This window comes from Eschrichtius robustus, chromosome 1 (genome assembly GCF_028021215.1).
Source record: "Eschrichtius robustus isolate mEscRob2 chromosome 1, mEscRob2.pri, whole genome shotgun sequence".
In the NCBI taxonomy this organism is placed as follows: domain Eukaryota; kingdom Metazoa; phylum Chordata; class Mammalia; order Artiodactyla; family Eschrichtiidae; genus Eschrichtius; species Eschrichtius robustus.
In genome coordinates this window covers 166639158-166666241 of record NC_090824.1, presented here as the reverse complement: position 1 = coordinate 166666241, position 27084 = coordinate 166639158, and the positions used below count along the sequence as shown (strand labels likewise).

General features: G+C 46.4%; 2 protein-coding genes across 2 annotated transcripts; one reads left to right on the top strand and one right to left on the bottom strand.

Moving 5' to 3' along the window:
- Positions 1-985: 985 nt before the first annotated feature.
- LOC137773875 (uncharacterized) lies at positions 986-10311 on the bottom strand. The gene is made up of 5 exons (XM_068558947.1): positions 8565-10311; positions 6995-7191; positions 3653-3756; positions 1995-2120; positions 986-1227 (listed from the first exon to the last, which is right to left on the bottom strand). The coding sequence occupies exon 1, from the start codon at positions 10084-10086 to the stop codon at positions 9469-9471; it is 618 nt and encodes a 205-aa protein (XP_068415048.1). The 5' UTR covers positions 10087-10311; the 3' UTR covers positions 986-1227; positions 1995-2120; positions 3653-3756; positions 6995-7191; positions 8565-9468.
- Positions 9709-12567, top strand: TLNRD1 (talin rod domain containing 1). The gene has a single exon (XM_068558935.1). It carries the CDS (start codon positions 10809-10811, stop codon positions 11895-11897), a length of 1089 nt encoding a protein of 362 aa, XP_068415036.1. The 5' UTR covers positions 9709-10808; the 3' UTR covers positions 11898-12567.
- Positions 12568-27084: the final 14517 nt, after the last annotated feature.

The window sequence follows — 27084 nt, the reverse complement described above, 5'->3', positions numbered from 1 at the left end:
ACCTCAGAATGTGACTGTATTTGGAGATAGGATCTTTAAAGAGGTAATTAAGTTAAAATGAGGTTGTTAGGGTGGACCCTGATCCAATATGACTGGTGTCCTTGTAAAAGAAGAGGAAATTTGGACACAGTCATGTATAGAGGGGAGACCATGTGAAGACACAGGGAGAAGATGGCCATTGACAAGCCAAGGAGAGACGTCTCAGAAGAAACCAACCCTGCTGACACCTTGATCTGGGACTTCTACCCTCCAGAACAGTGAGAAAATAAATTTCTGTTGTTTAAGCCACCTGGTCTGTACTTTGTTATGGCAGCCCTAGCAAGCTAATATATCTTGCTTGGATAGGATTACAGGCTACATATAAGAGAAAACTGAATTTGTAAAAAAGTGGCTTAAACAAGGCAAGAGAGTGTTGTTGTTATTGTCTGATTTTTCTTTCACAGAAACAGTTGGATACTAAGCATCTAGGGCTGGTATTTTGGCTCTTTGGTCATCTGGCACCTAGTCTCTTTCTCATCCTGTTCCATCATACTGGCCTGTGGCTTCCATCCTCAAGGTCACAAGTTCCTAAATAGCTACTGGAGCCCCAGCCATCAAGATGACGTTCATCCAGAGGAAGGAGGAAGGAAGGAAAGCCAATAGGAGCACACCTTTTAATGGAGTCAGCTTCTTTTCAGCAGCCTACTTGGATGTTCCACACAGCACTTCTGTTTACATCTCATGGGCTGGAACCTAGCCTTCTCAGGGAGGCTGTCTTCTGGCTGTCTACATTGTCACTCCAAATAAAACTGGGATTCTGTTATTAAGGGAAAAGAGGAAGTGGACGTTGAGCAGGTAACTATTAGTTAACAATGTCTGCCTCACCTTCAAGCTTAGGACCACTGAAGTTTAAAGCCCTCCCACTGTAGGGTGGCTGAGATTGTGCATACATCTATATATACACACGCTATGCCATTTCCTATTGACATTGAGCAGAAACAACTCATAAGGAAAAAATCGTTTTTTTCTTCTCTTTTCTTTTCTGAAATCATAGGGGAAATGTCATAAGCTTTCTCCCCGGAGCGCATTGCTCCACCCAGTGGCTCAGTGCCCTGTCCTGGTGCAGTCATGCTAAAAAACATGCACAGCTGTGGCCGATCATGTGCTCTGCTGGGAGGGGTCACCCTGGTCATTTTGCCAGCTGCCAAGTTAAGGTGCAGAAGTGCTGGGATTCCTGGTCCATAGTACCTAGTGATACAGGAAAAAAAAAAAAAAAAAAAGGCGTTTAGTGTTTTACAGAAACTGTTGGAGTTGTGTAAAACAAAATTCCAGGGCTCCTTTCATCTAAGGAGGAAATCAATTCAGTTTATTATCCAGTGATGTGCAAACATCTGGATTGATTGCATTTTCACCAATTTGAGGTTTGGAACTTGATTCAGTTCAACCCTGCGAGAGTGTAGTTTTACTAAGGGTCTACTGTCAATCAAGAACCACATGGGGGCACTGATGGAAAGATTACTATAAGAAGGTCCCTGCACTAAAGAGCCTGCAAACTAGCAGAGGAGATAAACAATACACAGTAAGTATAATGCAGATTGCAGGAGGTCAGGACCTGAAGGGATAATACGATGATAATAATATCCTTATTTTAAACAAGAGGAAACCCTGGTTTTGGAACGGCGTCATTTGTCTGAAGTCACACAGCTTGTGAAGTGGCAGGCAAGAAGCCTAGCCCAGGTCTATTGGATGACGAGGTGTATCTCTCTCCCAGCGTAGCACCATCTCCATCTGGGTTAATCGCCGAGGCACTCAGGAGAGTTAAAGTGGAGGCCAGATGGAAGACCCGTTGAAAAGGAGCCTGGAGGTGGGAATGCTCAGATGGGATGAGATAAGAGTGTGAACCTGACCTGAGGCCGTGTAGTAGGGCAGGAGAGGAGGGGACAGAAGTGAAAGAGATTGTGTGGTCATGGCTTAAACGCAGCCACTACTGCCCCGGGGTTTAATACTAACCGTACCTCTGAGTGGTTCAGTGACTGCAGATGGTAAAATCAAGCCCCCATCTACTCTCCATCTTAGGTGGCCTCAGCTGGGCTCCTCCTGGCTTGTGTCATGCCACAGCACACAAGGACGTCTAGCAATATCTGTAATCAAGCAGGGATGATATTCAAAATACTGAAAAACTGGAATGGCACAGTTTCCAGCTATTCAGAACCGAGTCCTACGACCTGAAGGGTACAGCTCGGCTCTGGAGGCTCTGGGGTGCCAAATATTAACCCTTTAAAGACTGAATCATGGGTAATCATGGGAAGAGGGTCCTGAGGTTGGGGCTGAGGCGGAGACAGGGGCGGCCATGACTATTTATCATTCTTTACTTTAGTACTTTTTACCTCGGTGCAAGAAGAGTCACCACCTATCTCCTGAGCTTTATATTTACTCACATGTAGCAACTAGTTGATTATCTTTTGACTACAATTACAGATTTCCAGGAGAGGATGTGATTGGCCCAGGCTGGGGTGGGTGTCTGTTCCTGGTCACCATCATTACTTGTGAACAGGACTCGTATCATTAAATTTAAGACTTAGGGCTTCCCTGGTGGCACAGTGGTTGAGAATCTGCCTGCCAATGCAGGGGACACGGGTTCGAGCCCTGGTCTGGGAAGATCCCACATGCCGCGGAGCGACTAGGCCCGTGAGCCACAACTACTGAGCCTGCGCGTCTGGAGCCTGTGCTCCGCAACAAGAGAGGCCACGACAGTGAGAAGCCCGCGCGCCGCGATGAGGAATGGCCCCCACTTGCCGCAACTGGAGGAAGCCCTCGCACGGAAACGAAGACCCAACACAGCCAAAAATAATAAATAAATAAAAATTTGAAAAAAAAAAAAATTTAAGACTTAAAACTTGTGTTTGCAAGAGGGAAAGGGCGGGCGGGCGGGCGGGGTGGGAGGAATTGGGAGACTGGGATTGACACATATATATTAGTGACACTATGTATAAAATAGACAGCTGATGGGAACATACCTATAGCACAGGGAACTCTAGTAATGCACTGTGGTGACCTAAATGGGAGGGAAATCCAAAAGGGAGGGGATATCCGTATGTGTATGGCTGATTCATTTTGTTGTGCAGTGGAGGCTAACACAACATTGTAAAGCAACCATACTCCAAAAACAAACAAACAAACAAACAAAAATACTTGTGTTTGCCAAACACCATGAAGAAAAGTTAAAAGGCAAATGGTAAATTGGGAGGAAAACTCCAACATGGCAGAGACAAAAATAGCTTACAAATCAGTACGAAAAAGATGAACTCCTTGATTGAAAAATGGGAAAGGAGATGAATAATATTTTTATTTCTCCAAAATAAATGAACCTGTTTATACATTAAAAAAAGTGCAGAAGTGATATCTCACGAGATATCAAAGAAACGCAAATTCAAATAAGATATAATTTTTTGCCTATCAGTGGGGCCAGAATAAAAATAAAGATACTGTACATCGTTGGCAAGGCTCAGTAAAAAAGCATTCTCATTCACTTATGGGGATGGGGACTTTCTGCGTGAAAATTAGGTGAAATGTATCAAAACTCTAAAAAAAATGCGTAATTCCACTGCCAAGAATGATTCTGCGGAAACAGACAATGAAAATAATAGAAATGGTAATAATACAGAGCACTTACTATGTGGCAGGCACTCTTCTGAATGCTGTACGTGTATTTCTTCATTTACGCATTGTAACAATCTTATGTAACACTCTCCGTAAGAGGAGAAAGCAGGAACCACCCTAAGTGTTCAACCATAGTAGACTGTAAAATCCACATTTACAATGCAAAACAATGCAGTCGTTAAATATGATGTCATAGATGTATATTTGTTGATATCAAAGATGTTTATTTTATATTATTAAATGACAAAATGTTATAACGTGGTATTAAAATGATATAGATATGTATACGTATGTATGGGAAAGTAGCTGCAAACATGTACATCGTGGCTGCCTCTGAGCATGGGATTTCAAATCAGTTGTATTTTAAAGGGGGTGAGGGACCCACATAAATGCACCGATGCTCCTAAAATACTGATTGATACTGTTCTCTTCACCAACATGTAAGAAAAAAAAGTCTAATTTCAACTGAAATTCTCAAAATAATACACTTAATTCAAATTGTCTATAATACTGCAGTTGCCTTGAAAATTTAGGGAAGTGATTTGAATTCCTCTCCTAAGAGGAAAAGGTAGGAATTTTATCTGTGTTATCTGAAACATCACCTATACGTTGCAGCACAGATATATGCAATTACGTTTAGAGAACTCACAATCTCTGTTTCCAGAGAATTAGCTTCCTGGACCCTCCAAAACAAGCTGGTAAGAGAAATGGGGTGAACACACTTGCTAAGCAAAGGCCAAGCATTCAATCTTAGAGCTGTGAGCGGTAGATCATGATCACACACAGGCCGCGCCCCTGCTGTGGGTTCATGAATGTCCATGACTCTCTGTTCATTACTGAGTAAGAGCTGCGGGCAACAGGATTTTGGTTCAATGAAAGGATGCCTTCCTTGCAGAGAACTGCAAATGAATTAATTCATTAATTTATTACTTACACAGACATTTATTGACAACCACGCAACGCACTGAGTGTGGGGAAGAGATGAACAGATCAAATCCTGTCCTTAAAGAGATGACAGGGTGGTGGGGAGAGAGTTAAGCTGACAGTTACAAATACACTATGCTCATGGCCACACTGAAGCTGGGCACACAGCACAGTAGGCACAAGGGGGCAGAAATGCCTGAGTATGTCTGGGGGTCAGGGAGGCTCCATGTAAAGGAGCAATAAAGCTAGTCAATCTGTAGCTATTGACTAATTATGTGCTAGGCACCATGAGAGATATCAAAAAATGGTTAGGCATAATTAGTGTTAGGAGTCTGGGGAGCCTAGGTCTCAGTACTTATTTTTTCTCCCCTACAGAATTCTGGAAAATGGAAAATAAATCCAAAGATCATTAACCAGTAGGGAAATGGGGTAGAGAATTTATCTGTGAAAGCAACCTTCACCTCCATGTAGGGCTCCCTGGTAAACTAGATCGCAGAAAGTTCCAGATCTCCCAGATCTTGGGACCTGAAGGCTCAGGTGTGCCTGCCATGCTATGACTGGCCCTGCACACAGGCCTCTCTCACACACTCAGCTTCAGGTGAACAGAGAGACAGCACGGAGGGAGGGAGGGAGGGTGGAAGGTGGGAGGGTGGGAGGTTGGTATCTGGGAGTGATGGATGAGATCCTGCCCAGGTGCTCTTATTGTATGGAAACAAAATACACCAGAGAGAAAGAGGACATGCTGGGTTAGGAGAGTGACCTGTCACACAGTGATCCTGCTTCTTAAATGAACTGTGGTCCAATGTATGTCAGACTGTCATTCATCACCTGTGCGGATGAGTGAATCAGGGAAAAGGAGGGTTAGGGGTAAATTTTTCCAGATATAAATTTCTCTCCTTTAGAAGAGACATTGAAAGGAAGATATTAAGGATGATGCTTGGCCACGTGTAAGAAAGAATGCCTGAGAATGAACTGGCCCACCTAGGAGCACAAAAACAAAACAGAGCCACACTGCTGCAAAGGAAAGATACATTAGGGCAGAGAATGCCCCTTACTGACCACCAGGTGGCACTGTAGACCAGACACAGCTTGGTTGTTAGTCTGCTAAAGTCTGGAGTGCAGTGTGAAAGTTGGGTATCAAAACCCAATAGGGCTAGATACATACAATGGAAAATTATTCAGTCTTAAAAGGGAAAAAAATTCGGACACATGTGACAGTATCAGTGAACCACGAAGACATTATTCTACGTGAAATAAGCCAGATAGAAAAGGACAAATATATGATCCCACTTATATAAGTTACTTAGAATAGTCACATTTATAGTGATAGAAAGTAGAATGGTGGCTTCCAGGGGAATGAGGAGTTATTGTTTAGTGGATTCAGAATTTCAGTTTGAGAAGATGAAAGGTTTCTGGAGATGGATGGTGGTGATGATTGCACAACAATGTGAACGCACTTAATACCACGGACCTGTGGCTAGGTTCACAAAAATGGCCAAATGGTAAATTCTATGTTATGAATATTTTACCACAATAAAAAAAAAATCAGAGGCTCATACTGTTGTCTTATACGTGCTTAAAGTCCAGGTGGAAGATGCACCTACTGGAATAGGCAAAGAAGGAAGGAAAGGATGTTTCCCTAATCTGGCCTTTGTCATTTCCACCTTTCCTCCCCAAATCCTCAGTCAGCTCTCTATTTGCATCATGTTCATTCATTTATTTATTAAATGCCTACTACGTGGGCTTCCCTGGTGGCGCAGTGGTTGAGAGTCTGCCTGCCAATGCAGGGGACACGGGTTCGAGCCCTGGTCTGGGAAGATCCCACATGCCACGGAGCAACTGGGCCCGTGAGCCACAATTACTGAGCCTGCGCGTCTGGAGCCTGTGCTCCGCAACAAGAGAGGCCGCGATGGTGAGAGGCCCGCGCACCGCGATGAGGAGTGGTCCCCACTTGCCGCAACTAGAGAAAGCCCTCGCACAGAAACGAAGACTCAACACAGTCATAAATAAATAAATAAATAAATAAATAAAAGAACGTGAATTTCTTTAAAAAAAAAAAAAAGCAAACTGGGCTATTCATTTCAGTAACAGTCAAGTGGTCTTAGTTTGCATTCAAAAAAAAAAAAAAAATGCCTACTTCGTGTTGGCCCTGAGCTGGGCACTGAGAATACATTCTCCAGTGGCCAAGCCATTTTCTGTACAGCCCCCAGCTTCCTCCTGTCTGTTCTATTCACCTTCCCCCAGCCAGTCCTTCAGCCCACAACTTTTCAGCTTGCTTCTGTCAATTTTCACTGTAATGAAAAATACTTTGCATGGTACCTTTGGTTCATATCATATTTGAATTTTAAAAGAGGATTAGAAGAAGTACTGGGTGGCGTTTTCTACAGAAAAAGCCCTTACTGCTGTGAGTCTAGGGATAGATGCTGCCTACCTCTGTCAACCCAGTTAGACGAAAATATGCTTCAGCAACAAACAACCCTCAGATCTCAGTGGCTTCACAGTTGAGTTTACTTTTTGCTCATGTTACATGTTCCACACAGTCAGTAGAGGGTCTGCTCCACGGTCACCTAGGCTTATGGCGGCTCCATCATCTTTCAGCTGCACCACCTAGAACAGTCTCCCGAGCAGCTGCAGCAGGGGAGGAGAGTGGACAATTACGGATTGGCTTTCCACAGCCTCCGTCCGAGATAACGCACATCACCACCACTTACATTTCATTGCTCAGAACTGATGACGTGGTCCTGCCTAATTGCAACTGGACTATCTGGTGAGCACCCCTCTCTCGACTCTAGTTTCTGGACTCTGTGCTCTCACTGTACCAATAGTGAAGCTGTGGTGACCTGTTTTCCCTGTTGCTCTTTCTGGACTCTACTCTTCAGAAGGGGTAGAGCCCTCACATTACTTATTCTCTAACAGGGCCTGGCACATGGTAGGTGCCCAGTGTTTGTAGAGTGGATGAAAGATGGCAGAAAGTAAAGGTGACCTAGAGGAAGGTGGAGTCAGTATCTGGAAGGATTAGTTTAGGAAGAGATGCCATATCTGAAAAATGAAGCAGGGAGGGCCAAGAAACCAATCCTATCCGATTTTAAAAGCTAAACCAAACGTCACTGAATATAGCGAGACATTTTACGTGTCACACAGCTCATTGTTGGGGTACAAGATTTCCAGCAACACCAAGCAAAGAAAGTGCCTATGTAGAAGAAAAGGAAAATAGGACCCCAGGGGCACCAAGTGGCTTTGGAAAAAAAAATCCCCTGATCCCAGAGCAGTTTCATGAATAAACTAGGCATGGAGGGAAGGGTCTGACTTTCTCATAAGTTTTCAGAGCTAAGTCGGACTAGGATGCTATTCCGGGGTTACCATGGGAAGACCTTGACTTATCCAACTGTTTTTCTCTGGTAGAAAAATAAAAGGGATTAATCCTACAGGAATTGCTACTAGTTTAGCAAATCAGCAGTATTATTGGCCTTGGTTTGCAAAATAAGTGGGTTCATTTAGATTTTAGAAGATATATAAGGACCCTTTAAGTTACTGATATAAGCAGGGTGACTATCCATTTAGGTTTGGATCTGTTGTTACCGGTTAATTTATTAGTAACATGTCTCACAGGCACTCTCGAAACTGTTTCGGGTTGGACAATAAATTGCAAGGTCGTCCTAGTTACAAGTGACATTTACAACGGGTTGAAAAAAGGTGACACCAGGTCCGAGGAAGGGGCAGAAGAACAAACATTTCCGTTGGCTGTACACACCCAGCTTGTGCTGGGCTGGGCAGCTAGACGTGTTTCAGGACTAAGAGGTGGGGGGACCCCTGGGTGGGGGGAATGGGGGAAGCCTAGATGCTTCAACCACTTCCTGAAGAGTAAGGACTGGGTAAAATGAAAATGAGGTTGGCGGTTGGCTCCCTGCTCATGCATTTGCTCTCTTCTTGACCTTAGGAAGGCACTTAAGGCACCTGAGCATCACTTTCCTTATCTGTAAAATGGGAATAATAACGCTTACCTTCAAGGGCTGTTTCTCTTATTTCACTGTGGCCACTATCATTCCATTATACAGCTGGAGACACAGAAGTTACGAGAGGGCAAACTGTGCCGGTGAAGGCTCACAAGTCTAAGAGCTACATTTATGAGCCAAGTACTCAGGCGGTCAGTGCACAGTATCTGATTTCGAAAGGAGAAAACGGAAACTTGGAGAGATAACTTGCATAAGGTCACACAACTCATAAATGGCTGGGGGAAGACTGACCCCAGGAAGTCTGGTTCAAAGTTCGCGCTCTAACTATACAAGGGCTATTCAGTTAAAGGACGGAAGCGGGAAGCGTCTAGCCGGGCTCTGCGGGCTCCATCTCCAGGGCTCTTTTCTCATCCCGCACAGCCCCTCCAGAATCCCACCGTGGAAGAGGAGCAAACACGACAAAGGGCGGGGGAGAGCTTGGCAAACCGGTCGACGTCCCGCAAAAAGCGATGACCGGACCCCAGCAAACCTCTAGGGGATGGTATCCAGTGTCCTCCTCCCTTCGGTCCAGAACACAGGCCACCTTTTAGACTTGCTCCCTGGGCGGGGAGGAGGCGTGGAGCCCCCCGGTTGGGCTGAGAGTTTACGTATGGCCAACTGGCGGCTGCGCCCCGGTCTCCCAAGGGTGTGCTCCGAGCCCCCGGCCCGGGCGGGCCTGCCTCCGGTCCGCTCCCCACGCCTCTCCGCCGGGGACCACCGGCCGGGCGCCGCCGGCGTCCGCGTTGGGCGGGGTCGTCCCCCCGCTGCCACCCAGCTTCCCGGGGGAGGAGCAGCGCATCGCGCAAGCATCCGGGAGCGGCGGAGGGGGCGGGAGGAAGGGCGAGAGGAGGAAGCGGGATTTAAACGAAAGGCGGTGACGCCACACAAAAGATTTCTATAGGCTCCAGGGAGGTTACGGCCGAGGCGGCGGCGGCGGCGGTGGCGAGCTGGGGGGCGAGGCGCGGCCGGGAAGAGGAAAAGCCTCCAGCAGCCCCGGCGGGTGAGCGGGCGGTGGCGCACCCACGGCCGCGCTCAGAGGTGAAGCCGCGCGGGGAGAGGAAGCGGGTGTTTTCCCCTCTGCTTTTCGGCCCCCGCCCTTCCTTTCAGTTTCTCCCGGCTCGCTCGGAAGTTGGAGGTTGACAAAAATGGCAGGAGCCGGGGCCCGGGCGAGTTGCCGCAGCGCCGCGGGGACCTTCTGAGTTGGCCGGGCCGCCGGGGAGACGCGCGCGGCGACGTCCGATGCGCAGGGCCCGGGGTCTCGGGAGAGCTCAGCCGCTGCGGGCCCAAGGCGAGGAGGAGGCGACGGGGATGGACTCGCGCCGACAGCCGGCGGCGGGCCGCGGGGCGCGCGGTCCGGGAGGGCGTGCCGCCTCGGCGCCGGGCCGCGCTCTGTGAACCGGCGAGGCGGGAAGGGGCCGCCGCGGCTCCCGGCACGCCCGGGCGTGGCGGGCGGGCGAGAGCGCGAGCGGGGCGGCCGCTGAGCGCAATCAGTGCAGGCTCCCGCCCGACTCTGACTCGGCCGCGCCAGCATCGGCCACACCCTCGGCCCTGCCGCCGCCGCCGGCGCCGCTTCCCGAGAGCGGGAGGCAGGAGATGCCCACGGGGTGGCCGCGCGTCCCAGAGGGCCAGCCCCGGCCGCCGTCGCGGGGAAGTGCCGCCTGGCGGTGTCTGGGCGCCTGAAGCCCACGTGCGCCGCCGAGCCCGAGGTGGCTGACAGCAGAGCCCGCCTGAGACGCCGCCCGCTCTCCTCCCCGAGGAAAGGATTTTGATTTCAAAGGAAGGAAGGAAGGACAACTCCCAGCTTCCCTCTCCCGCCCCACTCCCCCCCCCCGCCCCCCCGCTCGGGCGGTCGGACCGGGCCATGCCCAGGAAGGCGGCGGCGGCGGCGGCGGCGGCGGCAGCAGCCCAGCAGAAGGGACTTTCCTGGCAGTCCGGCGACGAGGAGCGCGGTCTGTGAGTTTGCTTTGCTCCGGTTCATGGTTCCTGCAAGCCCTCCAAGAGGCCGAACGCTGCGCCCCCTCCCCGCGCCCCGAAGAGCCTCCTGCGTTCTCTGGCCCCCGGGCCCGCTCCGCGCCGCCCGGGCTCCGGCCGCCGCAGCCCAGTGCCCTCTGCCCGCGGCGGTGGATGGCATGATGGTGCGGGGAAGGCACCGCGGCCTTGGCCAGCTGAGTCGCGACGGCCGCGGGGGCGGCGGCATCGGCAGCGGCGGTGGTAGCGGGCTCCCCAGCGGCATGCCAGTGCCCCCCGGGCGCGATGGCTAGCGGCAGCGCTGGGAAGCCCACTGGCGAGGCGGCTTCTCCGGCTCCAGCGAGCGCCGTCGGCGGGGCTTGCTCGCAGCCCCGGAAGAGGCTGGTGTCTGTCTGCGACCACTGCAAGGGCAAGATGCAGCTGGTGGCCGACCTGCTGCTGCTGTCGAGCGAGGCGCGGCCTGTGCTCTTCGAGGGCCCCGCCTCCTCTTGTGCCGGTGCCGAGTCCTTCGAGCAGTGCCGGGACACCATCATCGCGCGCACCAAGGGGCTCTCCATCCTCACCCACGACGTGCAGAGCCAGCTCAACATGGGCCGCTTTGGGGAAGCGGGGGACAGCCTGGTGGAGCTGGGCGACCTGGTGGTGTCCTTGACCGAGTGCTCCGCCCACGCGGCCTATCTGGCGGCTGTGGCCACGCCGGGCGCGCAGCCCGCGCAGCCGGGCCTGGTGGACCGCTACCGCGTGACACGCTGCCGCCACGAGGTGGAGCAGGGCTGCGCAGTGCTGCGCGCCACCCCGCTGGCCGACCTGACCCCGCAGCTGCTGCTGGAGGTGTCGCAGGGCCTGTCGCGCAACCTCAAGTTCCTGACGGACGCGTGCGCCCTGGCCAGCGACAAGTCCCGGGACCGCTTTTCGCGCGAGCAGTTTAAGCTGGGCGTCAAGTGCATGAGCACGAGCGCGTCGGCGCTGCTGGCCTGCGTGCGCGAGGTGAAGGCGGCGCCCAGCGAGCTGGCGCGGAGCCGCTGCGCGCTCTTCAGCGGGCCGTTGGTGCAGGCGGTTAGCGCACTGGTGGGCTTCGCCACCGAGCCGCAGTTCCTGGGTCGCGCGGCGGCCGTGAGCGCCGAGGGCAAGGCGGTGCAGACCGCCATCCTCGGCGGCGCCATGAGTGTGGTGTCGGCCTGCGTGCTCCTGACCCAGTGCCTCAGGGATCTGGCGCAGCACCCTGACGGGGGCGCCAAGATGTCGGACCACAGGGAGAGGCTGAGGAACTCGGCCTGCGCCGTGTCTGAAGGCTGCACCCTGCTATCTCAGGCTTTAAGGGAGAGGTCTTCGCCCAGGACTTTACCGCCAGTGAATTCCAATTCTGTGAATTAGCACCCTCCCACCCTCATCCCATTCTTCCACCCCCCCACCCCCAGGCTAAAGGAAGATACTTATTCTCTGCCCCTCTCCATTTATACCAAAGAAATCAAAAGTGAACTCCCCCACCCCATGTTAAATGCTCGAGAGGAATCTTCCAGAAGGCAGGGCCATGCAGACCATTTACACGCGCACTCGCACTCGGAGGGCCCCCGGTGCCCAGCAGCCCACGCCAGGAGATGGAAGATGTGTCATCTGCTGGGTGCGGTATTACCCCTGCCCCCTACCCCGGCTCCTCTTCCGGAATTCCTCCACTAAATTTTATTATTAATTGGGCAGGAAGGAGGTCATGGGTTCATTTCTTTTTTGGTCTTTTTTTTTTTTTTTCCCCTAATTAAGAGAAAGGTTACCTCAGTTTTCACTCCTTAGACATGGATGTAGCTACCTTTTTTGTATGTTGTTATTTTTTTAAGCAGTCGTGATGGGTTAGGCGTATACTTGGTGTGGAAAGAGTATGACTTTGCCATGTGATTTGCAAATGGGGGGAAAAGCTACTGTGAGTGTGTGTTCTATTTTTTAATTTACACTATAGAATGATTTCCCCCCCGCCCCCAATGTCAAGTTTTTACCTTGCATGTACTGGAGTATTTATTTCATCTATTAATAAAATGTTATGTTTCTCAGATGGCTTTTTGCAAGTATTGTTGACTTTTAATCATTGTAATGTTGCAGGCTGCATGTCATCTATGGAAAGGCGCCCTGGGAAGTTTGCTTGGGAGCAATGAGGTGGGTTCCCAATCTTCAGCCCTTTCTGCTTTTTCCTCAAGAGTTAACTTCTTTGAGCAGCCTAGAATTCAAGAAGAGAGAACTGTGTGTAACACTCTCCTTGTAGAGGCAGGGGACACATATATGGTTGGATTACGTATAGTGCTAGAGTGGGTTTTTTTTCCTGTTTCTCCTGGAAAGTAGTTTTGCTTCCTTTGTCCCCTCTGATTTTTCTGTCCTAATGAACAGGGTTCAGACTGACTGCAGTCTGATTTGTATTCCGCCTGTCTTTTTCAGGGTAAGGCTCTTCCTAATCCTGTGTGGAATGCCCGCCTTCCCAGGTCAGAGAATCTGTGTATGGACCTGCAAAAGTACTGTATATCAAGCGAGAGTATGTAGACAGGTCTGTTCAGACAAGATCCAGTTGCTCATGATTTTAGGAGAAAAAGACAACACAAAAACGTAGAGTGTTCTAGACTGTTTTAATAGAGGGAGAGGTATTCTGGAAAGTGTGAGAAGAACTTTCTAGACCCACAGCATGATTGCAGGCAAAGGGCTCATTTTTGTGACCTTGATCTGATATGCCCCGGTTGATTGTATGTTGGAAGGATGCTTTGTTCAATGAAATTTGGAGTTATTTTAAGGTAGTTGGTCCCTTCTGCAGACAATTATAAGAAAATCTTTTGGGGGAGGGGCTGTATGGTTTTGCTGACCCTAGCTGAGTTTTGAACATTTTCCCACTGAAAGAACAACAAATGTATTTGCCGTGCTTATCCTGAGAGAGCCACATGGATAAAACTCATACATGCTTTAAATTTGCTCCGTTTACATTTTTCTTGGGATTTGTTGTGCCTAAGCATTTGCAGTTCACACAGATCTGAAAAGAAAGGTTTTTCAACAGTGATATGTCGGAGAGGAAAGTTGTAGTGACTGGTTTTACTTGAATGGCTGTATTTATTATATGAACATCATGTTCAGCCTATAGAACCTCTTAAACCTGTGTTGGGTTTACTACAACTGTTGAGCTCTGAAGTTTGAAAAAGTCTTCCAAGTGGTCGAGTGTATACATTCTTAAAAACGGTCAAGGGAGCAGTTGTTTTGCTGTCTTAGGTCCTGGTAGATTTAAGTTTCTGAAGTCTTTAAAAGATGAAAATGATCTTGCATGTTTATTCCTCTCCCCCTGCCCTTCTTTAAGTCTAGATCAGTCAGGTTCAGGAAGTATTTGAGGGAAGGAAACCTACCTAACCCGTGTGCCAATGACAATCCTGCTTGCATATAGAAATTTTTACTTATTTTTATCCATTGAATTTACATAAGTAATGCTGAAGTTTATAATTGTATGGTTCCTTTAGCCTATGCAGATCACAAAGAGTCAACTGAAAGGAACAAAGTAAAATACAATCAGAGCCAGAAATCTGCAAATTTGGTATCTGATTAGGAAAAAAAGAATTGCCAATTGTTTCTTGGACTCATTCCTTGCAGAAGCAATTTTCAGGACAGTGCAAGCCAAAAAAATCACTTTTCCTATCTACTTGGATGCAGTTAACTAGCTAGTCACCAAATTAATTTTGAAACTTCTCTTCCTCTTAGCTAAGTGGTAGTTGCTTTTAATATTTCTGTATATTAAAGGTTTTTTGACTTGTAGTCAAAATCTCTGTCCTCTGAAGTTAAAAGGTTCAGTGATGTGTTGACCTCTTTTTTCCTCCTTCTGTCTCTACGATAAAGCTTAGGATTTTTCATCCAGCAGGTGGCTTGAAGTGAATTCTGCTTGTGTGTTTTCAGCAGGCTTCAGGAAAGCAGAGTGAGGAGTGCACAGTGTTTCTGTGTGTATCACTCACTTAGCTGGGCACAGGTCTTTGACATTTTAACTTTTCTCCCAGTGTACCAGGTGGCTAAACTTGTTTTTGAAATAGCCCTGATTTTGTAAAAGGAACATCTCAGACCTATTTCATTGGGTTTAATAAGGGCAGCAGAGATACTGTTTCCAGGAATAAAATCAGAGTGGCCTGATTTTTGTTGTTGTTGTTGTTGTTAAATTAAACCACACGGGTTAATTTAAGACATCTATCCTTGGGCTCTTCTGACTTCCGAGGGCAAGTTTTCTTACACGGGCTTAATGGGCACCATCCTGACCAGGGATGTTGAAAAGCTTCCTCTGAATGGTCATGAGAGAAGGAAATCATTATGGCTGTGTGTTCTTGGAACAAAAGCCATTATTTATGACAGTCCACCAAAGTCAATGGGACAAAAGGCTTTCAAACACAAGGCTTAGCTAGAAAAAGCACAGCTCTGTCTTTCCTTGGCTGTTTAAGCTTGGCCTTTTTCTGTTATTCATTCTGGGTTGATTTTAGGAAATGCAAAAATTATGTGTGTGTGTGTGTGTGTGTGTCTGTGTGTGTGTGTCTGTATGTGTGTATGTTTCTCCCCCATCCTCATCTCCACCCAGTTTTTTTTGTTTGTTTGTTTTTCTAATTTCAGGTCATGTTTCTCAAAAATTATCTAAAGAGTTTATAATTCTGGAAGCATCACTTACACCTGATTGGTTATTTTACAAATACTTTTTTTTTTAAAGCTGGCATAGGGATCTAAAATATTTGACAGTTTGAAACGGCTAATTTTAACAGAAACACCTGTTTTTGTCGGAATGAATGTGACTATGGTAACATGCCAGTCAGGCAGAGGATTTGAAAAACTCCTGCCAAAGCCCCTTCTGAGCTTTGCTCGGTAAACAGGAGTTAGAGAAGAAATCTGTGAAGCCTTAGTAGTGCTTTCACCTATGGGGCGGTGCACTGGCTCCTTGGTGCCTAGGTTTCCAGCTCCTGGAAGAGCCCTGAAGGAGGCCATCTCTGGGTTTCCAGTGTGGACACAGATATTTGTGTTCCCTCCAGGCAAATTCTTGTCTTGATGAAAAAAAAATATATTTTTTTTGCATGAGTATGTGTGAAATGAATTGGCTTATTTTACTGAAGTAGGGTTTTTCTTTAGGGTCGTTTGGATAGGTGAGTTGTCTGGCTCCACCTCAGTGGCAGAGGCTCAAAGATTGAACTGTTCCGATAGTATAGGGGAAAATTGTGTTACTTGTATCTATGATTGGAATTGATTTAATTGAACTGTAAAGCCCCTTCAGGTCATGGGCTGTCATGCCTTTCACGTGTGTAGTTTTTTTTAAATGAATGTGTGTACAAGATGCCTGCAGCAAGTGTACTAAGCAAGTAGTCAAATTGTTTCTGGAAATGAAAGTTATAATGGGCATTCATTCAGCAACTATTGATTGGGTGCCAGCCACTGTACCAGGCCCTGGGGTCCAGATGTGAGGGGGTCATGGTTCCTCCCCTTGCAAAGACTCGGCGCTGCTCCAGACTTGGTCAGTGGTCTGGCAGTAGCAACCACAGCGTAATCCTGGACCCTACCTCAGGGCTATTTCTATCAGAAACACAGGGTGTGGGAGCAATCTGAGTGTCATCCAGCCCTCCCAGGTGATTCTGCTGCAGACCCAGTCTGCAGAAGCACTGGTCTGCAGGGCCTGCTGGTTTCTTTGTACTCCCTACTGCCTCTGTAAGACCAGAGAGCTTCTGTGTCCAGAGGCAGCAGCATTTCTGCAAGTTGCTTGTTTGCTCAGGTGTTTTTTTTCTCCTGGATATTTTGAGCCCTTTTCTTCAGTTAGAAAAGATAATTTAGTCTCTCCTGCCAGTTTGGAATTGGCAGGTTTTTCTTTTGGGTGTGTGTGTGTGTGTGTGTGTGTGTGTGTGTGTGTGTATTTATAAGTACAGTGTCCTCCTTCTCTTACCTCCTTTTTGAGATGAACTGAAGTCATATAATAGTAAACTGGCAACTTAGCTTTCTATGTTTTTGCAATGCTGTTGACTCTTGTCCTAGAAAACTGGAACTAGCAGACAACCTAATTAAAAACCAACCCTTTAGCTCTTTGGCTGCCCAAGAAAGAACACTTTGCTGTTGAGTTTGTAAAGTACTCTATTCAGATCCAAATGAAGCATACAGACTTATTTGCTTATTCCAAAGCTCATTTTAGGGATAACCAAAGTTTGTAATATACTCAGGAAATATGTCCTGTAAGGCCAACCGTGCACCAAGGATTAGGATGGTCTTTTAGAGCCTCCATACTCACACGGGTGGTTCCGGGAGCTGGCATTGGCATCGCCTAGGAACTTGGTAGATAGCAGAATCTTGGCCCCATGCCAGACCTACCCAATAGAATTTGCTTTGGCAAGATCTCCCTGTGATTTCTGGGCACACTTCACTTTGAGAAGCACTGTTGGAGGAGATGCTGTGTAGTAGTTATGACCAAATCATTGCTTTACTCTTTACTGTGGGAACTTAGGCATTTATTATGCTTATTTAGATCTTTTCCGTTTATAAAGTGTGTTCATGTATGTTATGTAATTGGGTCCTTAGAGCAGTCTTGTGAAGTAGGCAGGTCTTACTCACTGTGCATGTCATCTAAACATTTGTACTTCTGTTTTCCCATTGTAACAAATATTTATGATGAATTCCCATGAAGTGCAAGACCTTGTGATGAGCTCCATAGACTAGACCTATCCACTTACAAGATCATCAAAAGTATTATCTGAAACACTTTATGTTAAAGTCAGTTTCCCCTAATGATCTTGCTTTTACCCTTCCGGTAACTTGACACAGCAGCTGTATTGTGATATCCTCAAGGATGGCCCAAATAAAGAGCATAGCCCTGTCTTCTAAGTCTTCTGTTATTCTATGTGGCAAACCTATCCAGGTTCTTGGAAACATTGGATGTCTTAAGTTCTTCAAAATGTCAAACTTCCGGGAAGCATTTAAATGCTAATTTAGATTTTATTTTTTTTGACTTTTTTTTTTAAAATTTTATTTATTTATTTTATTTATGGCTGTGTTGGGTCTTCGTTTCTGTGCGAGGGCTTTCTCTAGTTGCGACAAGCGGGGGCCACTCTTCATCGCGGTGCGCGGGCCTCTCACCGTCGCGGCCTCTCTCGTTGCGGAGCACAGGCTCCAGACGCGCAGGCTCAGTAATGGTGGCTCACGGGCCCAGTTGCTCCGCGGCATGTGGGATCTTCCCAGACCAGGGCTCGAACCTGTGTCCCCTGCATTGGCAGGCAGATTCTCAACCACTGCGCCACCAGGGAAGCCCCTAATTTAGATTTGTTGGCATAGTTTAAAAATGAATCCATGTACTAATTTCAAACTCTTCTAAGTATTCACTAATAACATACATGTATCCTGATTTATGCTGAAGTGGGACACAGAGAGGGAGCTTTAAAAAAAAAAATCCTCTGTTTCGGGAAGGGAAATATATATGCTATGCATGCAAGGTTAATGAGCATATTGCCCTGAAAAACTTCTGCCACAATTGCAATGCATAACCTCAGTGTTAATATTTAATAGTTTCTGACTTTTTTCTAATTTGCCTAAGTTTTAGATGGCAGTCAAGATACTGATCAAGTGAAAAATCACAAATTGGTGGCCTGGGGTATAGGAGACCTGGATTGATGTCAGACCTCTAGAAATCAGTAGAGAGATATTGTAGGAAACCTAGGTGAGTTTAGTGCTTACTGATGCCCTTTCCATTTCGACTTTTTTTGATGACCATCAGCTTCCTGTTCTAAAATGAATAGGTAAGTCATTCCAGTACCTTCCTTCAGATAGAATTTTGGTATAAAAATTTTCCTAAAAGTTCCCTTGGAGGCTGGGTTTTACTTAAATATTCCTTCTTTGGTAAGTTCCATGATAAAGATAGTTCTAAAAACATGAATATGATTCTAGTTTTATTATCACTTGGAACTTAATTTTTAAGGTGTGTAGGCATTTTGTGTCAGTTAATGCTATGGAAAGTTGTCCATAGAACTGACAAAAATAGATCATCTGATATTTCACCTGTCTTGATGGAGTCATATACTCCATACCAATTTCCTTGATACCTCCTGTAAATTTTAAGTGGAGTCTCTGCAATGGACATTGGGTAGATGAGGCCAGTGACCAAACATAGTCCCATGGAGATGGCTTTAAATCCAATGTGGCTCAGCCACAATGCTCTGATAATTCAGGACAAAATAGAAGTTTTTCCACCTAGATTACTCACATAACTGAAGTGGAACTGAATGGATATGAAATCTGAGATAATTTGAAGCATGCATCCTTGCAGGTGGCTCAAGTGTTCTAGTTCCTTCGTCCTTCTCTTTCTGGAGCTCAACTCAAACCTTCTTGCCCACCATGGTTTTTAGAAACAGGCAGTTCTTGACCTCACTAGGACTTCTTGCTTCATCCCGGACAACCACAGAACACCTGATAGAGCCGCAGTAATAATAGATGAGGGTGTGAGACCATTGTCACATAGGATCAAGTTGTTGATGATTACACTCTCATTAGTTGGGTCTAGAATAGTGTCAGGTTTAGCAAGTCTGATGGTAAAACATTCCTGATTTAGTAGACGTTGACTCAGCATCTGGGACAGTATTTAGGCACATTCTTTATATTACCTTATTTAAGAGGAATGACTCAAAGCCACACAATGTTAGAAACAGACCCAGAAGCCCCATCCTTTGTCATCCTCAATAAAATCTATTTGTGATGTGGTTTGTCTTCCAACAGAGATGTTTTCCAAGTCCACCATCCTTTTGTGTTACATCTATATAACTGCAAAAGACAAGCCTGAGAAAGCATGGCTTTCAGAGGACTCATTGTTTGGATGACTAAGGATTAGTATGTAGGTGCTGCCGTGATTCACCAGAGCATCTTCCCTTTCAGATACAGTAAATGGTTTTGGTATCACGGGGGTTGATTCCTTCCTGGGTATCTGAGGGTTATTCACTTTAAATGCTCCAATAAACGGTTTTAAATACATATTAAAAATGAAAGGCCTTTTGATCTTTTCCCATGTAAACATGTTCATGAAATTCCATATGGTGTGCATGTCTATGGATTGTTAAATATCAGGGCTGAGAGACTTTAGATGTTTCTATCCTAATACTTTGAGAAGTGAATTCTGCAGTGTCTATTGGGAATTCATTTAGATTTTTTGAAGCACTTCCTAATTGCCTAACCTAGATTGTTCCTCCTACACTGTTTTGACCCATTTTTTTCTGGCTGAAAAGAGAATGGCTCACAAACTCCTCACAGAGGACAGGACATTAATTGGTGCCTCAGGGGGACGTCAAGATACTGGGAGCCTTTCTCTGGATTTTTCAGCCATCTCCAGTGGACATTTCTTAAGACTGATTCTGTACTGGGAGCTGGGAATATGGAGATGAGCTTAAAATGTAGTACAAGTGATAGAAAGGGAGAACAAATTACATGAGACTGGGATAAGCATCATAATTAATGTTAATGAGGATCCTCTAGTCTAGGTCTTCGGCTGTTTGGGACCTTTGTAGCTCCTAGAGTTGATCAAAATAGATATATTGTCGTGGCGACGGGGGAGTGATTTTGGCATCAGAACTGGTCTTTCCTACTCTCGGGTGCCAGGTGACTGAATATAATTTAAGTGGGAATTTCATTGAATTTATTTTTGGTAGTTTTCACCAAAAACTACCAAAACCGGAGGGTAGTTTTCAGTTAGAGATTGCAGGCGCCTTCAAGAGTGGGCCTTATTCCAAGGCTTAAGCATCATTTTCTTTTTCTGCTCATTAATTTTGAGTAGTGTTGATGCAGGGTGTAGGGCTATTCCTGGACTAGCTCTGCTGTACCGGAAGCAGAACAGCTTTTTCTCTCTTTATTCAAGCTGCTGGCCTGGCCTTGGATCAGGAGCCCTGGGTGGGGCTGCTGGGACCAGCTTACCTGCAGAGGAGTCCTGGGCCTGGCTGCTCATCACCTTTGGGGATCACCTAGAGCTCAGATGGGGGTACCTGAAGATGTATGTGGCCGGGAGTAGGGGCTGGCTGATAGACTTGGGAGTCTTCCAAGGCAAGAACCGGGACTTTTTCATCTCTGTCGTCCCTAGCAGGTGGCCAGCGTACTCAATAAATGTTTGTTCAGTGAAAGAAAAGCAATAGCCGACATTTTTTGAGCCCCTGTGTATGCTAGGAACTTTACGTTGTGTCTCTTTAAAGCAACCCTTTGAGGTATGAAGAGTTGTTCTCATGTTACAGTTGAGAATGCTGGACTGAAAGCACTTGCCCAGAGTCCCAAAGCTAGGAAGTAGTGGGATAAGGGTAAAAATCAAGGTCTGTCTCATGGAGCCCAGCATCCTTCGCCGCTTGGCTACAGTGAATGAATGAATTTCTAGGATGGAGTCCCTCTGCCTTTTGAGGTTGAAATGCTCCCCCCCCATTTTTTTTTAAACTGTATGAATGACAATTTGTGCGGGTTTCCTCCTGAGCCTTTGGTCTGAGCCCTTCCTTGGCCTTTTGTAGTGGGCCCTAGATACCCACAGCTCCCTCATAAAGCCACAGACTTTCTACCTGCCGCATGATCCTGGTGTCCTAGAGAATGCTTGAAGATCGACCTCTGGTTCGTCAAGTAACCTCCACTCGGATTTCTAAAATGCAAATATCTTTGTTATTTGCCCACTTGCAACACTCCATGGTTTCCTCCTTGACTTTAGGATAAAAGCCAAACGCCTAACTGAGGGATTTCTAGCTAGTCTGGTCCCTCACAGCTCCCCGCATACTGCATTCCACCCGCGATGGCACCTGCACTGTCCCTCCCGTTGCCGTGCTTGCTTTTTCACCTGAGCTCTTGCACAGCTGTGTCTTCTTGGGCAGCTCATCCTGCACCCAGCTTTTCTCCCCACCTCCCCTGACTCCAGCCTGGGTGGCAACCCTTCCCATGGGTCCCTGTAGTACCCCTTACTTCCTTTATATGAGTACTTACCAAGTTCTTGTAACCCTCTGTTTACTTACCCACATTCCCAGTCTGTATCCTCATGGGGGCGGGGGGGGGTGGGAAGAGTCATCTTTTTGTCTCCAGTGACTAATGGAGTTGCCTCACACATAGTAGGCCCTAATAAACATTCCTGCATGAACAGATGTAGTGTTCATGAGTCATATCAAGCTTTTAGAGAGGAAGAGCCCAGAGGTAAAAGATATCATTAGCCTTTCCCTTTGCCTAGGTCCCCTTAAGTTAGTTACGAAGTTCATCCAAATTCTCCCTTCTAGTACCCTCAGTTTCTGTTCCTTTCCCCCAGTCCAGGTCCAGTCCACTGGCCTCCATCTGGACGATGCTGCAGAACGAATCTCACTGGAGATTGGCTACAGCTTGGACCGTGCAGCCAAATTGGGCCTGCTTTTCCTCATCTCCCTGCCCATCATTCATGCCTTTGGTGCAGCAAATTTAGACCCTAAACTGCACCTTCAAGTAGCCAATAGCTCAACACATTTCTTGAGTACCAATGGTGTGCCACTGGACGGCTCCCACAGTGGATAGGACCAGGCCTTACTCAGGCTGTGGCCCTCATCTACCACCCCCAACTCAAGCCACTGTCCTAGCATAAGGAATCTCAGGCCATCCCACGCACTCTTATTCCTAGCTCTGTGCTTTTGCTTTTGTTGGCCTCTACACGAAATGTCTTTCCCATCCTTCTGAACAGTTACTGACCCCTTGAGTGCAGACCGCTTCCAGGGTCCTAAGATTGGTACTCTTGACTGCTGTATGGGTTGGCCCAGACATATCTGGCCTTTTGGAGACCCTCCAGGGATTTGTGTGGATTCCAGAGGGGTGCTTGAGAGGCCCTGGATGGACCAAACTCTCTTCTCTCTCTTACCTCAGAGCCTTAGCTAAGTTTGGGCTCTGGTTTGTGAGAGGCAGGAGTGGGTGCCGACCTGGTGAGGATTCTTGGAAGCCTCCTCAGGGTGGTGCTGGGCCCAGTGGGGATGTGGAAATGAGGCACCGCCTGGAGAAGTGAGTTTGTTTTTTGTTTTTTTTTCCCCCCCCACAAATGGACTTAGAACCATATTCCCTGGGGAGCCCTTGAAGCCAGCGTGAGAATTGACTGAGGGAGTGGGTTCTGGCTTTCAATCCCATAATTGTTATAATACAAAAATTACTCACGGCTTTCCATAATCAGGTTTGGGCTGTAATAGTGTACTTAAGTAGAGCTCTGGGGTGAGCGGACGCTCAGTGGCATCCTCTGCCTACGTCTTTCCTGCCCAGGCTCTTGTGAATGGAGAAAAAAAGCTGAAGCCTTAGGGAGGAAAAAGGAGGTGCTGCCCCAAAGCCCCCTGGAAATGGGGGCCACTAAAAGCCTCAAGGGCCTCAATGTCGGCAGCAAACTGGCACTTGGGCCTTGGGGTTGAATTGCTATTTTATACCTGCCCTTTGAGTAGCTACATTAAATTTGATTTGTTTTGCATTTGATTGTTGACACTACCTAAAAAATATAAAATGATGGTTGTCTTATCAAAATTAAAGGAATTGCTTAAAACAAAGGCATTACATCTACTTACTTAACTTTTCCCTTCCACCATTGACACTCCAGTTTCAGTGGAGTAATAAGCAGGTAGGGTTACCGTGACCACAGTGAATTGCCATGACAGTTTCCACAAAAACTGAACTGAGTTGCTCGTGTCCCCTTTCTGGTGACGTGACACGGATCATAAGAGCATCGGGCATGGCTGGGGACACTGGGGTGTGCCCGGAAGCCTTGCTTTTCTCACAAGCTGAGTGGCTGTGGTGTGGAGCCATGGTGTGAGGGTCACCAAGTGACCCTGCTTCTCTCAGACGGTGGGGTCAACTTTGAAAAAAATGCTGAGAAGACTAAGTGAAAAGAAGAACGATTTTAGTGGTCCCACACACAGAAACTTACCAGAGGGCTCAGGCACAATCTAGGGTCCTGTTCCCCCAGCCAAAGGAGGAATCACCATTCACAGTATGAAAGCGTGATTGTGATCGGTGAAGTCTGTGCTTTCTGTCTTTGCACCGCCCTGCCCACTCCCCAGACACTCCAAATATTTCCTATCCTAGGATGCCTGCATCCTGATCCTTAGAGATTAGCTCCTAGCAGCAGAGCCAGGCTCACCGACCTTCTCAGAACAACCCCGCCTTTAATTTCTTGGAGGGAAGCTCTTCTCAGCTCACTGCCTGACTACCTAACACATGACTGCCTCTCTTTCTATCAAGCGGGTCCTTCTAATATACCAGGCGCCTCTCCACTGCCAGCCTGGATCTGCTTGAGTCATGTCAGCCAGCAGCTCCCAGAAACCTACTCTGGGGTCAGGCATCAATGATACAAAAGTAAGACTCACTCCCTATGCTCAAAGAAGAATGAATGCTTGTAGAACATAACTTGCATTTTGGTAGCGATCCCTGAAACTCTCAAATCCTGCAAGGCTCAGAGGAATAAATCTGAGGTGGTGTTTTTGGGGGCAAAACATATTGGAACGGAAATCTGGACTCAGCAACCCTTGAATTGCTCAACTGACATCTCTCTGCCCTCCCTTTATACTTACAAACTCATCTCTGAGCATCGATTTCAGGGCCTGACCCCCTCCCCCCGCCAAAAAGGAGGATGTCATATTTGGTTCCCAGACAATCCACCAACTCATAACTGAAAGTGATTAAAAAAATGATTGAGATTGTACTTGGTGACTTGTCCCCTAGGAGAGATGTCCTCTGTCCCTTTAGTGGTGGTGTCTTCCTGGGGTGGCAGTGGGGAGTTGGACTGAGCATAACTTCTGTCTTTATAAATGGACCTTACTTATGGACATTCTTATCAACATGCTCTGACCTGGTCATTGTTTTCAATATTGAAGATTGGGGAAATATGTGAATTATGCCATGGATGAAATAGCTAAGCTTTGAGGCCTACATAGAACAGGGGCATGGGAAGAAACAAGAATTTGAGAATTGTAATAATTTAATGCTGAAGGTTACAGCAATGCTTAGACATTTCAACTTCTGGTACCATTTGGAAGGCTTTGGTTGTTACATAATGTCCTGAGGAATAGAGAGTTGGCCTTAATTGTCACCTAGATCAGTGGTTCCAAGATGCTGGTTGAGGAGCAGAGCCTGCCTGTGACAAAGATTTCACCAGTCTGAGCAAAACGGAAAAAGAGGACAGTGAAATGTAAGGTTCCTAATAGGACTTCCATTGACTTTTCTTTATTCTGAGATTATATCCTTCCTTTGTCTTTACTGTCAAAATGTCATCTTATGAAAATAATGGTGGTAGGTGGTGGTAGTTGCAATTTTAAAAAATATTCTTGCATTGCAAAATTAGCCATTAACCTTATTTTGGTCCTCCCAACATTAAAAATATATATATTGTGTGCTCAAAAATCTCAAAGTCTGAGAACCACTGACCTTGACCACCCATGCAATATTTTGAGTTCTAGGGTTTTTCTTTAGTAACATGTTTGAGTTAGTGCAATCATTTTTGAAAAAGTATATGCAAAAACACTTTCAAAGGTAAACCCAAGCAAAGAAGCCCTTCTGAAGAGCCACGGCATACCTTGTTATAACAAAACAACTACTTAATTTTATTAATACATTTATTGCCAATTAACCAACTTGAGGAAATATGACTGTATTACTCAAGACCAAGGGAACCAGGCCACTGGTTCTCAAACTTGGGTATGCAACAGAGTCACCTGGGGGGTTTGTTACACATGAGTTGTTGGACCCCGCCCCCAGAGCTTCTGAATCAGTAAGTTCAGATGGCGCCTGAAAATCTGCACCCATAACGAGTTCCAGGGTGATACTTATGCTGTGCTTCGGTCCACATTTTGAGAACCACTGGAGCAGGCCCCTGATTCTCAACCTTGGCTGCACGTTGGATTCACTTGGGGAGTTAAAAAATAATAATAATAATGATGCCTGGGTCCTAACCCGCAGAGATTCTGATTTAATTGTTTGAGATACCTCGGGTACTGGGATTCTTAAAAGGGTCCAAGTGATTGGCCAAGTTTGAGAACCACTGGACTAGGTAACAGATGTAACTCTGAAGATCTTTGTGACTTAACCACAAAAGTTTATTTCTCATCCTATGCATCCAAATAGGATGTAGAGAAGAGGGAAGTGTTCTGATTCACACAGTCCCTCAAGTACCCGGGCTAGTGTGGTCTACACCACCGGGAACTAATGCTCTCTGTCCCTGCAGCAGAGAAGGAAGTAGGCTGCTAGTTCCTCGGTGATTCAGCCCAGGAGTGACACAAATTGGCTGAGCAGAAGTCATCATGTGCCCTAATCGTAAGAGATCTGGGAATATAGAGGAGCACGTGGCATTTGGGCAGGAGTAAGTTTCTCTGGTGCATTGGTAGTTCCCTGGTAGAGTGAGACCTGATGCACCTACTCTTCTAAAAGCTGGCTTCTCAATTGTTACTTTTACAGTGACTTTTTTCTGTCATAAAATGCTTACTTATTGTAGACAATTTAGAAGACACCAGAAAATCTAAGGAAAAGAAATCCCTACAGCCCACTACCTAGGGATAACCGCTCTTTGTTTCTGGTGTGTGTCTTTCCAAGAATTTTTTTCTATACACATTCTTTAACACGGTTAATTGTTTTAAAAAAATTATTTTGTAACTTGGTCTTTTAACTTAGCATTTTCCCATTTTGTTAAAATTAAGTTAAATAAAATATGATTTAAATACACTATCATTGCTATTGCATGGATATACTACCATATAATTGGTCGTTCCCTCATAGTTAGATACTTTGGTTATTTTTTGTCACTACTGTACAATTACAGGTAGTACTTGCATGGACATCTTTATGAATGACTTTTTTTCCTTCATCCTTCTGGTCACTTGGATAGATTTCTAGAACTAAATGAACAGCTTTATTTTAATGATCTGTTATTGTACAGAAACTGTCTCTACACTTAGCAACATGTATTTAGTCGGTACCAGGCATTGGTGGAGAAATTATTGAACTTGCTTCCTGCCTTCAAGTAGCTCAGGGTCTAGGTAGAGATACAACCAGCTCTGATCTCAAAGAGAAGGAGAACTATAGTTACCTCTACAAGCGGTTTCCGAAAAACCTTCCTTCTTAGGGCACATGAACACCTAGAAGAAGAATTCAGGGCTCCCTGGGAGTCAAAGACAAGGGTTCTAATCAGGGTTGCCTTCACAAGACTACGTGACCTCGGATGAGTTGTCTTTTCTAGGCTTTGGTTTTCTCATCTTTAAATGAGGTCATTGGATTAGGTCACTTCTAGAGATGCTGTTTTAGGCCCCTTAAATACTTGAATGGTGTGGGTAAGCATGAGTGTATACTTTCCTTTTTTAGGTATCTAATTATGTCTAACAATCTGGGACAGTTTCCATGGGACTTGCTGGAAGGCATTGAAGTTGCCCAGGGTCCATTTCTGACTTGGGCTGTCTAGCATGACACCTTTGTACAAACCAAATTACTGATGAAGGAGCAGGGTCCAGGCTTCTTGCAAAGAGGAGCTGAGAAATGAAGAGCTTTTAAAAGGAGGAACTTTTATTTATTTATTTATTTGTTTATTTATTTATGGCTGTGTTGGGTCTTTGTTTCTGTGAGAGGGCTTTCT

Bases quoted from the DNA above. Each gene is read 5' to 3' on its own strand.
- LOC137773875 (XM_068558947.1), bottom strand. From the start codon at position 10,086: ATGCTGGCGCGGCCGAGTCAGAGTCGGGCGGGAGCCTGCACTGATTGC.
- TLNRD1 (XM_068558935.1), top strand. From the start codon at position 10,809: ATGGCTAGCGGCAGCGCTGGGAAGCCCACTGGCGAGGCGGCTTCTCCG.